Source organism: Dermacentor silvarum, chromosome 10, assembly GCF_013339745.2.
Source record: "Dermacentor silvarum isolate Dsil-2018 chromosome 10, BIME_Dsil_1.4, whole genome shotgun sequence".
NCBI classification, from domain to species: Eukaryota; Metazoa; Arthropoda; class Arachnida; order Ixodida; family Ixodidae; genus Dermacentor; species Dermacentor silvarum.
Window position 1 is genome coordinate 109732863 of NC_051163.1, and position 15985 is coordinate 109748847.

The following is a 15985-nucleotide window of genomic DNA, read 5'->3' on the forward strand; positions in this document are numbered from 1 at the left end:
GTAGACCTCGGAACGTCATGAACGCGCTCATTTTATACACTCATGACGTGGCGCCGCCTCTTCCCATTGGCTGCGCCGTCAAGTGCACAATGACGCAAGAACTAGGCACGCCGCGTTTCCATGGAGGCGAAATGCAAAAACGCCTGTGTGCTTGCATTGTAGTGCACATTAAAGAACCCCAGGTGGTCAAAATTAATCCGGAGCCCTCCACTACGGCGTGCCTCATAATCAGAACTGGTTCTGGCACGTAAAAACCTCAGAAAGAAGAACCTTTGGTCAGCCAGAACCGTGGAGCCGCCGTGACGTTGGGGTAGCTTACTCGACTAGCACCCCAGAGGCCCAGATTCGATTCCCATCCAGACCAAAATGTACCAAATTTTCTATTCAAAGCCTATCATTTACTTTGTTTACAGGAATCTCCCTGAGAAATTTGACGTGTGCTCAGGAATCTCCCTGAGAAATCTGGGAATTTCTGACGTGTTCTTACTGTTTGTGGCGTCGGCCATTTTTAGTACCATTTTACGGTCACAACGCCACCCACAGACAGATTTTCATGTAATGGGGCATATAATGCTTTCGCATTAAAACTGACAGTTGTTTCTTTGTGTCAGGAGTTCTGTGCATCCAATGAATCCTATATTTGTTTTAGGGCAGTAAATATTCAGTTCAAGTCTAGCGTTTTGTCCTGTGTGCTTCTCGTTCTCGTTCTGCATCTTAAGTTTTAGCACTAGTTAACAATGTCTCAAGTCTGGAATATGAACCAACTAGCCCAAGTGTCTTCTGTAGCTTGTTACAACAGGAGATGACTTTTGAAGGGGGGTAGAACGGGAGGCATACTTGCCTTACCCTCTTTGATCGACACAAGCCCTGTTCACAGCTAAATAAATCATCTCTGCTTATGTTGCCAGTAGTCTTACCGGAGTAGAGGCAAACATCGCTGCTCCGATGATGGACGTCTCCTTGCCCATCATGTGCCTAGCGTCGATTTTGGTGGAACCACGGTTTCCCACAACCTGCGCAGCAGACAGCACGAGAGGTCTTTAAGAACATCTTGCATGCATGCACATCACTGTACATAAGCCAACATTCAGTGTGCAGGAAAGAAACAAAGAAATACATCTTACTGCTTTTTTCTTAATTTTTAATGAAACAAGTTTTAAAGGGACACGAGCTACATTTTGGAACACTAGAAACCCGAAAAGGCAGAAACAAACTACAGGTCTGAAGTTCCTGCATGGGCTCATCGTGACGACAATGCCCACTTCCAACTAATTACAGTATAAAAGACTTGCCATAATAAACTTTAAAGAAACAATGAAATTAATTTTCTTATAACCGTAACTTTATTGTAACAGCCGTTTGCCCTGATGGCCAACACAGGCCAGTAGGGGATGCACAGTCTATATCAGGTAAGCCGAAGCCAATGATGTAGCATCAAAAGACCATAAAAGCAATGGAAAAGTACACGTGGGTCAATTATTTTTCTGCATTGTAGCACATCCTGAATTGTCTGACCACATCCAAGATGAACTGCTGCAAATGCATTGCCAAATCAATGGGCTTGCTGCTTTGCATCCGGCTCTCGTGTTCTCAGCGACCACTCAGCTTATCAGCATCCTGCGAGCATGTTGATGGAGTGCTGCTTGCCTCTTGTTTCATACAATACTTATCACTGGATGCGAGCGGATGCTTCTGAACAACAACAGAAAAGTCATATCCCTATGCTAGCGTTCAGCGACAAACTTTATACGAAATCAGAGGCTTGCAGCGCACCACTGTACCTTATGCAAGCATCTTGTCCAAACAGTGGCATTCATTAAGGCACTTACAGTGCCACCTTTCTTTAAAATTCAATAACAGCAAGCCTGGCTTCACCTTGCCAATTTTGTTATATGCTCATAAAATGCCGCTACAAGTTTTTTTTTTTTCCAATGAAAATCATTGATGGTTGTTATGATTACACTATTTCAACTTAAACAAAGCTTAGAACAGCAGTGTCTAGGCTTTGAATCTTGCGCTAAATACAGCTGTGTACAAGAGCCAGGAGCTTGGGTGGAAACCATCGAAAGAAGACGAAGATGAAAGCCACACAAGACAGGTTGCTTGATAAATCCTTAGTACATATATATATATATATATATATTTCTTATTCCTTTAAAATTCATCCTCGAACTTTCTGTTGTTTTTAGTAGTAAGTAAATGTCTGCTCCTCTAATGCTGTTCGACTTTTGGCCAATCCAAAGGCAATCTAAACCAAACTGCTGCTGGCGTCCAGCATCTTCTTGATTGTCTCACTGACTGTCCTTTGAGCCCTGGTCTCATTGGCTCATCTGCTTTTACAATTTACCAAATTGCAGTGAGATGGGCACAGGCTCTTGCCATGTTTGTAACAAGACTGTGGTGACGTCTATAGTGCAATGCCGCATGGGCAGAAAGAAGCTGGGCCTCCTGCTTGATGCTGTAGGTGCTGTTATCTATGCTTGTAAACTTCCTTGCGCCGGTGTTACTCAACAAGAGATCAAAACAAAACATTGCACCACCTATGCAGGTGGCATCATCATGTTATTTTTGCCCAAGCCACCTGAGTTGTTAAATGCAGTGATCTGTTAATAACGAAGCATCCTCACTGCAACAAGGCATGATCTATCTTAAGATGAGCTAGGAGGTGATTATAATAGGGCAACAACATAAATATACTGTGCGCCACCGAAAGGTTTAAACCTTTTGCCAGAACTACTTCGCAGTGCATTGGTACTGCATTAGGTAGGAAACACATCTGACAGACATCAGATATAGTAGGCGTCACATTTTCATTGAAATTAGTGGCTTGCCATACCATCTGGTCAAATACGTAGTTGGTGTCCTGCTTTTTTTTAACGTGCATCGGATTTTTTGCGCAATCTTGATGTTGAGGAGGTTTAAAGCATCTTCCATTTACTGAGAACATTTATTGAGCAACAATTTCCAAAGTAAGAACAGCGGCGGCACGTGCGTCCAGTTTGTGTACTTTGTCCAATCATCCGCACTGTTTGCCGGCTTGAACAAAAGCCTACTAGCCCAGCTTCCAACTCTCATTCTTGCACAGAGTCATGCTGAAATCATAGGATCACAGCAATAATTGGTAGAACTGGCCATTGACCACTTTCACAAAACAAAAATTGACATTTAGAGATCTGCATGTCACAAAGAATCGACGTTTTGGAGTCTGCATGAATAAAAAAAACTCCAACTTTGTTTTTGTGACATTGGCCATTGACCTGCTTGGTTAATGGCCTTATAACCAGACCAGGCACTGTTAAGTCAAACTCTTCATTAGATCGCAGTAATATTGCATGGCATTCATAATCGTACACGACAGACAGTTTCCCCATTGAACTTCAGGATGAGCGCGCTTCACCGAATCACTGCCGCATGCCAGGACAGAGGAGTTTAGATGCACAGAGCCATCGTGAAAGTGCGGCGGGATGCCACGGCGTACTCACAATGACGACGCCATTCTTGCGCAAGAGAGTGAGGTCGTTGTCCAGGTTAACATTGGCAAGCATTTCAATGACGACATCCACACCCTGTCCTTCAGTCCATTCCTGCCAACAAGGAAGGTGCCATGAACCACAAGATGCCCCGTTATCACCTTTGTCACCGTTTACGTGGGCCTTGCCACAAATTACATAGGAAGTCGCGTCCTGTTACTGCGGCAGCATTAAAAGGACACAGAAGAGAAAAATTATTTGAGCTGTGTTAGTGAATTACCATTCTATAATAGCAAAAAAGCTGTTCTTAACCATTAGAAAACGCTTGGCATGCCACAAAAGAAGCGAACGTCAAAGACACATGGCAACGCCACCTATAAGTCCCTATACCAGCTCATCGTGACGTCATGAATTTTAATACCGTCTGCTTGGGCCTAATTAATCTTTTATCTGTAAAGCTAAATGACACTGTACTCTAAAAGGCCCAAAGGCTGAACACAGCAAGTTTTGAGAACATTTACTGAGCAAACTTCCGAAGTACAAAAAAGTACTCTGAATTACTTCTTTAATACTTCAGAGTACTTCACCGTTTTATATCCGAAAATGTTTGTTTTTCTTTTGTATGTAAGATCATTTTTTGCATAAACTATTTTGCTTTTGTTTGTGCATGTTCTCTAAAATATTATGCAGTATTACCTGCACACACATTAGTGATGATAATTTTGTTGTGTGTTTAAATGTTTTGTATGCAGGAAAGATGCATGCTGCCATTGACAATGTGCTGCACTGCTGAAGGTGTACTGTGCTCAAATGTGAAATGTACCGTAATGTGAAATGTACTGTGCAGCTGTACTGCTGAGGGGCTAGGAATTATGCCTTGTCATGCTCTATGGAGCTTTTACTACCTAGCCATCCGCTCTTTCAAGTGGAAATAAACTGATTGATTGATTGATTGATTGAATTCAAATCTGTGATGTCACACGGGCATGCTGGTGCTGGGGCTCTGGGGTGAAATAAAAAAAAAAAAACTTAATTTCGACCTTCATTTTCTCCTCTAACAACCAACCTGTTACTGCAAAGTTAATGAAAGCAGAGATCTGAAAAATTACCTTATAAGTAAAAACTAATACAGTGTTTCCTTTAGTGTCCCTTTAAAACATATTTTTAGACATTAGTCAATAATTCTCGAAGTTGCCTTGAGCATCTACATAAAGTCATACCTCGATTTAAGGAAATTTGATTTTAAAAAATGTTCTATTCGACAAAGGGCTTTGGATTCCCCGATGCATGTTCATAGAACCTAATGCACTCAAAACCTTGAAGGAATAAAAGGAACTCAACTTTTCGCTAGAATTTATGAAGCTTTGAGCAAAAATACTGCTAAAATATGCAGAAAATATGTGTAAGCTAGGTGTATAGTTTAGGTGATGGACACCATTGACCTGTGAGCATTTGCCACCCCCATGAAAGCAAACAAGACACCCTCAATAGACTTGTTGGTTATGATAAATGTGCGTATGCAAGCAAAAATTACAATTTTTTTGCTATTATTGGGTCCCATTGTCATCGCCCAATTGAGGCTTCTATGAACTGTAATTTAGTGCTATTTCTAGGTAAATTCCCACATTCTTTTTCATGTTTTGCAAAAACCTGCAAGGTGACAACACCTTGCAGGTTTTTGCAAAACATGCTTAGTTTATCAATGGTCAAACACGTCAAGCTAGACCTGTCATCTGCTAGCCTTTTACCTAGCTTATTTGGCACAGCTGTACAATCATTGCATTCTACCGGTGCTAACATATGGGGAAGAAACTTGGAGGTTAACAAAGAAGCTCGAGAACAAGTTAAGGACCGCACAAAGAGCGATGGAACGAAAAATCTTAGGACTAACGTTAAGAGACAGGAATAGAGCGGTGTGGATCAGAGAACAAACGGGGATAGCCGATATTCTAGTTGACATTAAGCGGAAGAAATGGAGCTGGGCAGGCCATGTAATGCGTAGGATGGATAACCGGTGGACCATTAGGGTTACAGAATGGATACCAAGAGAAGGGAAGCGCAGTCGAGGTCGACAGAAAACCAGATGGGATGATGAAGTTAGGAAATTTGCAGGCGCAAGTTGGAATACGCTAGCGCAAGACAGGGGTAATTGGAGATCGCAGGGAGAGGCCTTCGTCCTGCAGTGGACATAAAAATAGGCTGATGATGATGATGATGATTTGGTACAGCAACTGCGACAGAAAGGCAGTGGTGGCAGGTTCAATCTCTAAAATGAAAGTTCGGGCTAGTTAGTCTTGCATAATAGGTAAATCACAGCAAATCAGAAAGGGACGACCGCAGAAGCAAGAAACACAGAGCAATGTGCCCCGAGTGTCTTTTTTCTGCAGTCGTTCCTTGTCTAAAGCGCCGTGATTTGTCTGTTAAGGTTCAATCTCCAGACAAGAGCAAACTTTTCAACCGCAAAGGAAATTTGGCATCTTTGCTTGTCTCATTTACCTAGAAAAAGCAACAAAAAAACTTGCAGTTTCACCCACAATGTGAAGCAGTGACAAGATATCTGAAGCAATAACTGTGTGCAGAAGGTCTTGCACTTTTTTGTGAGCAGTAGGTCAGAGTAAACATTCACAGATCCACATGCATGATAACGTCCTTTCGAGAATAAAATGCTTCAGTGTTGTCTCTAGTCCATCAATTGTGGAGGCCATCAATTGTGGATGCCATCAATTGTGGATGCCATCAATTGTGGATGCCATCAATTGTGGAGACCATCAATTGTGGAGGCCATCAATTGCGTAGGCCATCAATTGCAGAGGCAATCAATTGCAGAGGCAATCAATTGCAGAGGCAATCAATTGCGGAGGCAATCAATTGCGGAGGCAATCAATTGTGGAGGCCATCAATTGTGGAGGAGAAACCAAGCACCCGGCAGCAGCCATGCAAACCACGGGAAGGCAGGAAAAAAGCTTTGTCTTGAAACACAGAATACCAAGCTGCCATTGGCCAAAAACATGTAGGCATAAACAAACCATGATCTTGGGCAGGTAGTCCCGCTGCTTGTGGCAGGCAGTGAACTCAGCGCCCAGACTTTTGACCAGCTCCATGCCGTAGCTGGTACCAGCTGTGCCGGCCACCTGACAACCCACCAGGTGCTTGGCAATCTGAACGGAGGCCGTGCCCACAGACCCACTTGCACCGTGGACCAGGAGGCGGTGAGAGGCCTGCGCCTTGGCCCTGAGTGTAGCACAAGAGAAGAAATTCCTCAGAAAGACTAACAGCTGCGATGGCTAGAATAGAAGGTCTTGGTTCCATAATAGGGACACCAAAGAGAAACTCCCAATCTGTATTTTAGCTCACAAAATATTATATGAAAACTCTATTTTTGTTATATTAGCAGTAATACATTGATTATTAGCAGAAAAAGTTAGGGTGAAAATCCCATTCTTTTTTCAACTTCATGTCGAAACCCCAATGTCAGCACGTCAGTGTTATGCCGCGGATTTCAATATACTTTTTTTTTTCATATTTGCGCTACTTGGCTCAGTAAATGTTCTTGACACTTCCCAAGTTCAATCAGTGGCTCTTTATGAACACTACATAGTCTATCTTTAACTATAAACAATTAACTAGGTCCTAGTAGACGTCTAAATCCATGACCTCACCACAAGCTGGTGTGTGAACTTCAAGGCGGTGTAACCACCTGCCTTTCGTTCTTTCAGAATTTTTTGGCTTATGAGGCCTCTTCACATAAAAATTCATAAAACAAATGAAGCAAGGATATAATTTTTTTTATTACTGCAAGAGCAAAAGCTTTTCATCCTTATACAAACACCACCTAGGACTGTAAATGTGGACGTCTCGCCGACACCAAGAATTTTTAAGTGCAAGTGTGAAGCTCTCGCTAATATGCCTGCCACTTTTCCAGCCCGAGGATTCCACTTCCAGCTAGAAACTGCTCTGTCTAGTTGATTCGAGCTGGAGCTGGAGAACTTCCAGCTGGAAGGCCAGCCGAGGTGGATTCCATTTCCAGCCGGAAAGTGCCATTTCCGGTTATTTCCGTCTGGCTTTGGGAAATTTCCAACTAGAGGGGCTAAGTCCAGCTGGAAAACTGGCTGGAAAGCCTATTTCCAGCTAGGAATTCCCATCCTGTTTTTATGTGGATTGCAAAAGAGCGGCGTCTTTGGTGTTGTAGAAGGGTAATATACACATACAGGTGACGACATTTTTCTCATTAGTGTTCCTTTAAGATGCATGTGTAACAAACATGCGAGCTGTTAGGTGACTTTCCGTAATAAAGAAAACAGCACCAAGACAGGACAGTATCAAACGTTAGTAATTCTCTCCACTGAAGCAAATTTCCTTTCGCCACATTTCCTGCATATTCAGAATCATTAAAAGTGTACCACAGCAGTACAGATAAACAATGTTTTACTCTTTAATTATCTTCGTCCAGTTTACAGAATAGACTTCAAGTGATAACTCCCTACCATAGATATATGAAAACTACAGCAGACCTAGTTAATACGTCTTGAAAAAAAAAAACGCAAGAAAAAACATACTAACGGGGAAAACATACGACCTGAATTACGTCACAAAATAATTTGACAGACTCAACTGTAGTTGACACTGACATAATGTGAAGCGTTACTTCTTGATCTAGAAAAACATCAGAGGTGGACATTACTTGCATTAGATATATCAAAATGAATGTTTGACTAATTAACAAAGCTTTGATAATTAACTTTGAACTAATGACACTACAGCACATTTTGAAATTTGCAATTTTTACAGCCAGTGACATAGAAAACCATATCCACTTGGAAGGAATCCTTAGCATGACACTAGTTTCGAGATATGCGTTCCCAAAGTTTGCAATGAAATGCATAGGTGTTCCAGTAAATGTTTTAGCTTAAATGCATACAAAGGCATTGTATTAAAAAAGTAAGTGGCACAACAGTGCATTTTTATCACAGGTTTGACAGCACTCACCTCAAAACTGGTGCTAGTTTCAAATTTGTACCAAGTGGATGTGCCTTGTGAATTCACTCGCTTAAACTCGTATATTACAATAGGTGCACTAAAGTAATTAGTTATAAAGCTGATTAGTGAAATTTCGTCAATTAGTCAATTATTCCTTTTGATTTTCAGTAGTATAAGCAATGTCCGCCTCTTTGAGTAACCCAGCTGAATGAGTAGATTTGTGCTATATGCCACAGGAAATTTTTACGAATTATGTTAAGTTAAAAAAAAAAGAAAATTTATTCGTAACATACAAATGCCATTGTTCAAGTAGTCCTGACATCAAGCACTCAATACACATAGCGCTCATAACAATTTACAAATTAAGCCCGATTAATTAGTTCATTGTGTATAAGAAATGTCACCAGGCTGTCAAAGAACATCTCTGTTTAGCAAGGCATGACCATGAACCAATCACTTTGTAATGACAGACATTCATCACGAATGTATAATCAACAATGCCAAAAGAGGGCAAATGATTAGAAGAGCACAAAGAAATATGCTGGTTCTGTTTTCATGGCGCCCATTTTATCTTCGTGGAGAGTGCGCAGGTGGGTGCTGAACACTAAAACTAACCATGAGCTTAAACAATAAGGGGAAATGCGGGGCTTGCTTTTTTGTTAACATTCTGCTTTTAAAATGTCTGTTTAAATGCACTAGACAGCACTCTGCAGGAACGGAGGAGTCTTACAAAACAAGAATATCAAGCCAGATAACTCATGCCAGCTGTATGAAGAGAATTATCTGCCAGTCCTGTTGCCATAAAAGACTTCGCTACAGTAGTTATCTCACAGAAGGTGCACACGATGCTAAAGAGCACTGTCAAATAATTCTCAAGACGTCCTTTGAAGCTGTCACCTCTCATGTCCAAATCCCCATATAGTTAAGCACTGCCCATCAGAAATGCACAATGCAGGAGATAAATGACCACAAGTAATGTTCAGTTGAATTATGAAAATACTGAACGCTGAAATAAGGCACAAACTGGTTTGCCTGTAATGATAACAGGACGACAAATATATGAGTGGGGAAACGTCACACAGTCTAATGCCTCTAAAATGAAGTGAACAGTAGATGTGGGCTGCTTCCTTATAAAGACTACACCTGTTGCAGCACCTGATAAGGCACAATAAAGCTGTGGAAAGAAGCCAGAATTTATTGACAGCAAGTGCTGAAGACCACAAAAGTACAATAAACCCCCGTTAACTCTAAGATGTAAAAGCCGGACAAAATTTTGTGATAAGCGGAGTTTCGGGGTAAGCGAAATCACGAAAATAGAAGCCCGATGGAACCATGTGGAACCTTTCGAAAATGCCGCTGGTAATACTCTTTGCGAACATTGTCGTCACTTTTATAGTAAAATAGACCCATCATAATCAAATTGTATGCAAATTGTAAACACTCTAGTACATTCCCAAACTTACGCAAGCAGCCCTAGATGCACTGGAATGCACGACGACGAATGAATAAACAACAGCAGCTAAACTCAAGTAGTGTGATTCAACTTGGCAATTACCAACTGTGCCCGCTGCTATCATAGTAGCCTAAGTGCTGCATTGCTTTCCAGATGCACGATAAGCAGTTGGATTATTCTCATTCACCATTCCTGCCAGTGTTTCTGCTGAAATGGCATTTTATTGCTTCATTCCTACTTTTATTTAAACTTGTGCTCCAGATAGCAGTCCTCTTCTGAGTGAATTACGATTGCACAGAGAAAAGCCAGCGAGATAAGAAGTACAAAACTCGAGAGTTGCCTTGCAGCTTTCTGCTTGCTTACACGTGCCTACTGTAACTTGCGCCATTAACTCATGCCCGCTGTATGAAGAGAATTATCTGCCAGTCCTGTTGCCATAAAAGACTTCGCTACACTAGTTATCTCACAGAAGGGCGGCACACGATGCTAAAGAGCACTGTCAAAGAATTCTCAAGACATCCTCTGAAGCTGTCACCTCTCATGTCCAAATCCCCATATAGTTAAGCCTACAGAGAACCCTGCCTTTAAAGGCCTCAGCAGACTTGCATATGAGATTGAGAAACAGAGCTTCAAAGGTTTATGAGACACACAGCAGGAACATAGACATGAACGAGAAATTGAGTTCGTGTTCCTGTATAACGTGTGTCTCGTAAACCTTTGCAGCACTGTCTCCTAATCATGCTACTGCAACTAAGCCCAGTGCAAGCCTTAACCATTGTATACGAGAACATATACAGCCTGTAGCAAGATAATAAATGAGAACAAAGGAGATGCAGCTTCCAACTTTGTTTATTTTTTATGTATGTGGCATATAAATCCAGATGAAGGCCAGCATCAACATGAAAATAAAATGCAAGCTAATGGGATCAATGCACATATGAACTTGAATAAAACAGAATATTGCCACACATGGTCAGGCGTGTTAATAACCCACTAATAAAGCTTACAATGTTCATACTTTTTTAAAACCAACTTCACAAAGCTCTTTATCCATAAAAACTATCTGCGTTTGCCGGCAAACCTGGTATATCATCCCCTCTGCAATCACAACTGGCAGGTGCCCATTCTTATAAAATGCCTATGTTTACGAGCAGTTTCGTTAATCGAGGCCCCCAGTATCTGCGAACTGACGTGAACTAGCAGTCTTACTTGAGCACGATTGCCCGGTAAGCCGTGAAGTACGGGATGCCGAGAGCGGCTCCCTTCTCAAAGGACATGCGCTCTGGCAGCCTCCAGACGTCGGTGTCGCTCACCAGGCAGTACTGGGCGTACGAGCCATGCGTGTTCTTCATGTCCCGGTTCGAGAAGAACACGCGCTCACCACGCTGCACAGCGAGTCGAGGAAACATGCTCAAACGCTCCAGCGGTGACATTGCATATAAGTGCTTCATACAATGAAAAAGACATGAAACACCAAGAAAAATACAGGCAAAATGAAAGGGCGTGGAGTTCTAAATGACGCCCTTTCCTCTTGCCTGTCTTTGCCAGTTCTATTCTACATACACATGACCCACATTCTACAAGCTCACATCTCCCGAAGAAACACACGTCTACCTTGTTTCCCCCTGCTGACTTAACAATATCAGTAATACCACCTTCAGTAGCATTTAGTGTAGTCGAAGCTCAACATAACGAACACAGGCATAATGAATTAGTGGACATAATTAGGTAAATTTAAAATGCTTTCCACCAACACTGGCGTGAAGCAAATATACAATGTATACAACAGATAGATTCGTTATAATGAGTTTCGACTGCACTGGTGGCTTTGGTGGTTTGTCCACCAATTTGCTGCCACTGGGACTCTGCATTATCAATATCATATAAGTGATTTTTCATTTCCCAGATCTATTACATTATTAACCTTTTAGCAGTACCTTAAATAAATATTAATAGACTCACTTTGAGCCAAACACTGTTAAGCAGAATTCTCTCATAAGCTGAACAATGTTGTTTAGCTTCGCACAGATTCAATGCACATCTGTCAAGCTGAGCTTCCGATAAAACAGATTTTGAAGGCCACATCATTTTCATTTTAAATGAAGTTCACTGAAATGAACAAACAGATAAAGAATAGGAGATATATTGCCGCTGTGACAGGAATGACACTGCCACGCAAAGATGAGGTGGCTACCATGAGCTGAAAGAGAAGAGTTCAGGCAACGAGCAGAGGGCAATAATGCATGCAGGAAAGAAAAATGGCCGTAAACAGCTGACTCATTTGCTGCCAATTAAAGCTAGAAATACTGAACATCGTGAGAGAGATGAATGGACTGATACCAGCGAATTGCCAGCTTGAGTGCATTTTGTGTTCTCAGGTGGCAGCACCTGTCAATACCTCGAATCTCAGCTGAGTGAACGTACATCTGCACTTCACGATCAACTGCATTGATTGTAATAACTCAATCTCCTGGATTTGATGAAACTGCGTTCACCGTTTCCTCTATTGAAAGATGGCGAAATACTCTGATAATGATAAATAGTGAAGCTGAATTTCGAATTTCACAAAAATGTTTTATGGCATTGGGAGTTGGAGAGTTATTAAAAGCAGGCAGTGATAAACGAGGAGCAAGAACTGAGAGAAGAGAGGAATTCCCTGTTAATAGAACTCGGCAGCGAGTACATGCTACAGGATATAAGCAGAGCATTAGCCATCAGTGATTAAATTTTTGCCAACTGTCTCTGTAACCCTATCTAGAGCTACTCATTCCGAACAGAACCACCTCTGCTCACCTCACTTATCACACTGACTATTACTAAGACACATGGACCTGTAAAGTTAGGATTGCGTCTAATTACACTGGCTGTACGTGTTTCCATAGTAGCGGCATTATGGTTTCTTTCATCGATATGTCCATCAAGGCAATGCCACATATAACTGGCTACCTCAGAGAAACTCTTGGTAGTTGCCTAAAAAAAAATTATTTATGGGGTTTTACGTGCTATAACCACCATCTGATTATGAGGCACGCCCTCGGTAAACTGTGTGAAGATTGTCTATATATTTCTCCAACATCTTTAACAGCTGTAAAGCACTGACAACACCAACGAAGTTTTCTAGCAGGCCACTACCAGAAAGCTGGGTCCTATGTTTGATATTGTCAGTGGCATTTTGCTAAAAAAAAAGTGATCATGAAAGGGTGACCCAACATTCCAACAGTGATTTGAACAAAGCTGAAAGTACAAATCCATTTTGCAAGCACTGTGACAGCAAACTCAGGGGAGCACAGCATGCATACAGGGTAGCGCAAAGGTTCTTCCTCAGTGACCCCTTATCTTTTGTTCTCAACGTGAAACAGAAGGTTTAAAACATCATTGCAATTCCACACTATGGTATCGTAAATGAAAGTCAAACAAAATACATAGCAGTATTTTCCTTTTATACCATGGCAAAAAAAATATTAAAAGAATACCCTAATTTGGGTTTGAGCCCACCACATGCTCAAAAAATTGCTGAAGAAATGTTTTTTTGTTTAGGTTCATATTTTCTGTGTACCATTTGTTTGTGTTAAGGGTGTTCGGAACCAGGAAATACAACATTTGGGAGCCATACGTTGTGCGAAGTCGGGGTAAATGGCATTTCTCTTTTCGTCTGGTGGTTGTATGAGTGTGCGTTTGCGTCACCGATGACAGTTGGATTATGAACTTAGCCCGAGGTAAGCTCAAGCTATTCAAGGCGCAAAGTATGGTAAATGACATTAGATGATGGATGGGAGATATTCTATGTTTAATAAACAATGGTCTGGTATGGGCTAGGCAGTCTGAGCCAGAAACTATGCGGATAGCTTTTTTTTGCAGAAGTAGTAGTTGGTTTAGATGCACGCAAGCTGCAGTTCCCCACACAAGATGACAGTAGCCTATTTTTGGAATGAAATAGTGAATGATAAATTAATTTTGTAATTTTCATGGGAAACAAGTCGCGACGTCGTGAAAGAGCTCCTACAGATTTTGATAAGTTTAAAGAAACATAATGGAAGTTATCGGCCCATTTAAGATGTTCGTCAAATATTACACCAAGAGATTTATATTTACTTACAATTTCGATGATGTAGTCTCCAATAAGCAGTGGAATTGATATCGTAACATTCCGATTTATCGAATGAAAAATAACTGCCTTTGTTTTATTATAATTCATCTTTAAGCTGTCTACATGTGACCAGTTATGGAGGCTTTCTAATATGACGTTCGCTTCAAGCAGGAGCTCATTCAATTAATTTCCAGGTAAAAATAAACTAGTGTCGTCGGCATATATTATAAATTTAGCTTTCTTGGAGATATGGGCGAGATTGTTTATAAACACGTTAAAAAGGAACGTACCTAAGAGGCTGCCCTGCGGTACTTCACATCTTATATATTCAAAACTGGAGCTACAATCATCGACGCATACAGATTGCTGCTGTTTCTCAAGGTATGACCTTATCAGCTTAAGCGGATGGCCTCTTATACCGTATGCATAAAGTTTATCTAAAAGAATGTCACGATTAATACAGTCAAATGCTTTGCTGAAATCAACAAAAAATGCCCAGCGTTAAAAGTTTATTTTCAATGTTTTGCGAAATTAGTTCTTTTTGTTTAAGTAGCGCAGATTCTGTAGATAAGCCTTGTCTAAAACCAAATTGGGAATCTGTAAATAGGCAATTATCATTAAAGTAATTTTCCAAACGCTTGAGCAAGATTTTTTCTAGTGGTTTCGAGAAAATTGGCAGAATCGATATTGCTCGATAGTTGCCCATGTCTTGTGTCATCCCATATTTATGGATAACAATCACTTTAGTCTGTCTGGGAAGGCGGAGGAGGATATCGATAGGTTAAATATATGCGATAAGTGAGGTGCAAAAAGGTCAGCTACAAATTGAATTTGTTTTTGCTTACAGACCCTCTGTGTCAAGGCTGGAGCCATTCTTCAAGGCCATTAGTGTAGCAAAAACTTCGAATGGGTAGGTAGGGTGGAGAAAAAAGGAGTCAGCTGTCTATACAGAAATTAGGCAGGTAGCATCTTTGTTGTAGTCTGTTTTAGGGAGACCAATACAGTGTTTACTAAAGCTATCCACTAGTTCAGTACCCATTAAGGTTACACGGTTTATTGTAAGACCTCCTATAGAATTGGAGGGCTTGGGCATGTTAATGACTGCATTTATTGTTTTCCTAACTAATTTCGCATCACAGCGGCCGTCTTTTTTAAATATATTCGTATAATATTCCTTACGCGCCTTATGCAACTCACTGTTTAATTTATTTCTGAACTGTTTGAATGCAGCCAGGTCGGCCAAATCTCGGCTCGATAAAAATTTTTTGATACATCTTGTCTTTTTTTTTTATCTGTTTATAAAGAGACGGAGTAATCCATGGTTTTCTCATTTTTTTAGATTAGAGCTTTGTGTACCAGGGGAAACATGCATCATATATTTCACGAAATTTATTTATAAAAATATTGTACGCTTCATCAAATATAACCTAAAAGATAACCAAGATAACCTAAAATATGACATAACCTGTGAAACTTATAGCCACTGTTTCCTACAGCATGCTCTGAACCTTTAAGGCATGTACCACAAGACATGTAGACATCAGCAGCCTCGTCTTCAGTACAGTACATGATGCATGATGCAACATGAGAAGTGTGACATTTGCCTATTCGATGCACTTTGCCTGCAGCTAAGTAACGAACTGTGTTGACCATTGCTATCAAGTGTTGTATGAAATTGAAAGTGCATGAACGGCTGCAGTTTCCTAGAAACATTGAAGAGTAACGGCAGATTTGCCAAGGCTACTCCAGAGCTATAAGGGATGCTGCAGCAGAGGGCTACTGAATAACTTTGGCCGCCTAACATTCCTTATCAATTAAGTGGAAAACCTTAAACGCAAGGCGTTTTGAAATTCCTTTCCTGCAGAAGTATGGTCATTGTGGCCAGGAAGTTGAAAAAAAAAGAGAGAGAGAAAAGCTCGGAATAAAAAGAAAAAAAAAAAGCACAGACCCCTTTCATCATGAATCTGGATCCAAGCAATTTATATCAGCCACAAAACT

At 41.0% G+C, this 15985-nt stretch overlaps 1 protein-coding gene across 1 annotated transcript in view; it reads right to left on the reverse strand.

Annotated features, from left to right (window-relative positions):
• The window catches only part of LOC119466452 (quinone oxidoreductase-like), a 30218-nt gene that overhangs the window by 5379 nt on the left and 8854 nt on the right, over positions 1–15985 (reverse strand). Inside the window, exons 3-6 of the mRNA XM_037726970.2 lie at positions 11110–11285; positions 6497–6701; positions 3483–3584; positions 918–1013 (exon numbers count right to left, since the gene is read on the reverse strand). Coding sequence (XP_037582898.1) covers positions 918–1013; positions 3483–3584; positions 6497–6701; positions 11110–11285 — 579 coding nt within the window. The remainder of the gene's footprint in view (positions 1–917; positions 1014–3482; positions 3585–6496; positions 6702–11109; positions 11286–15985) is intronic.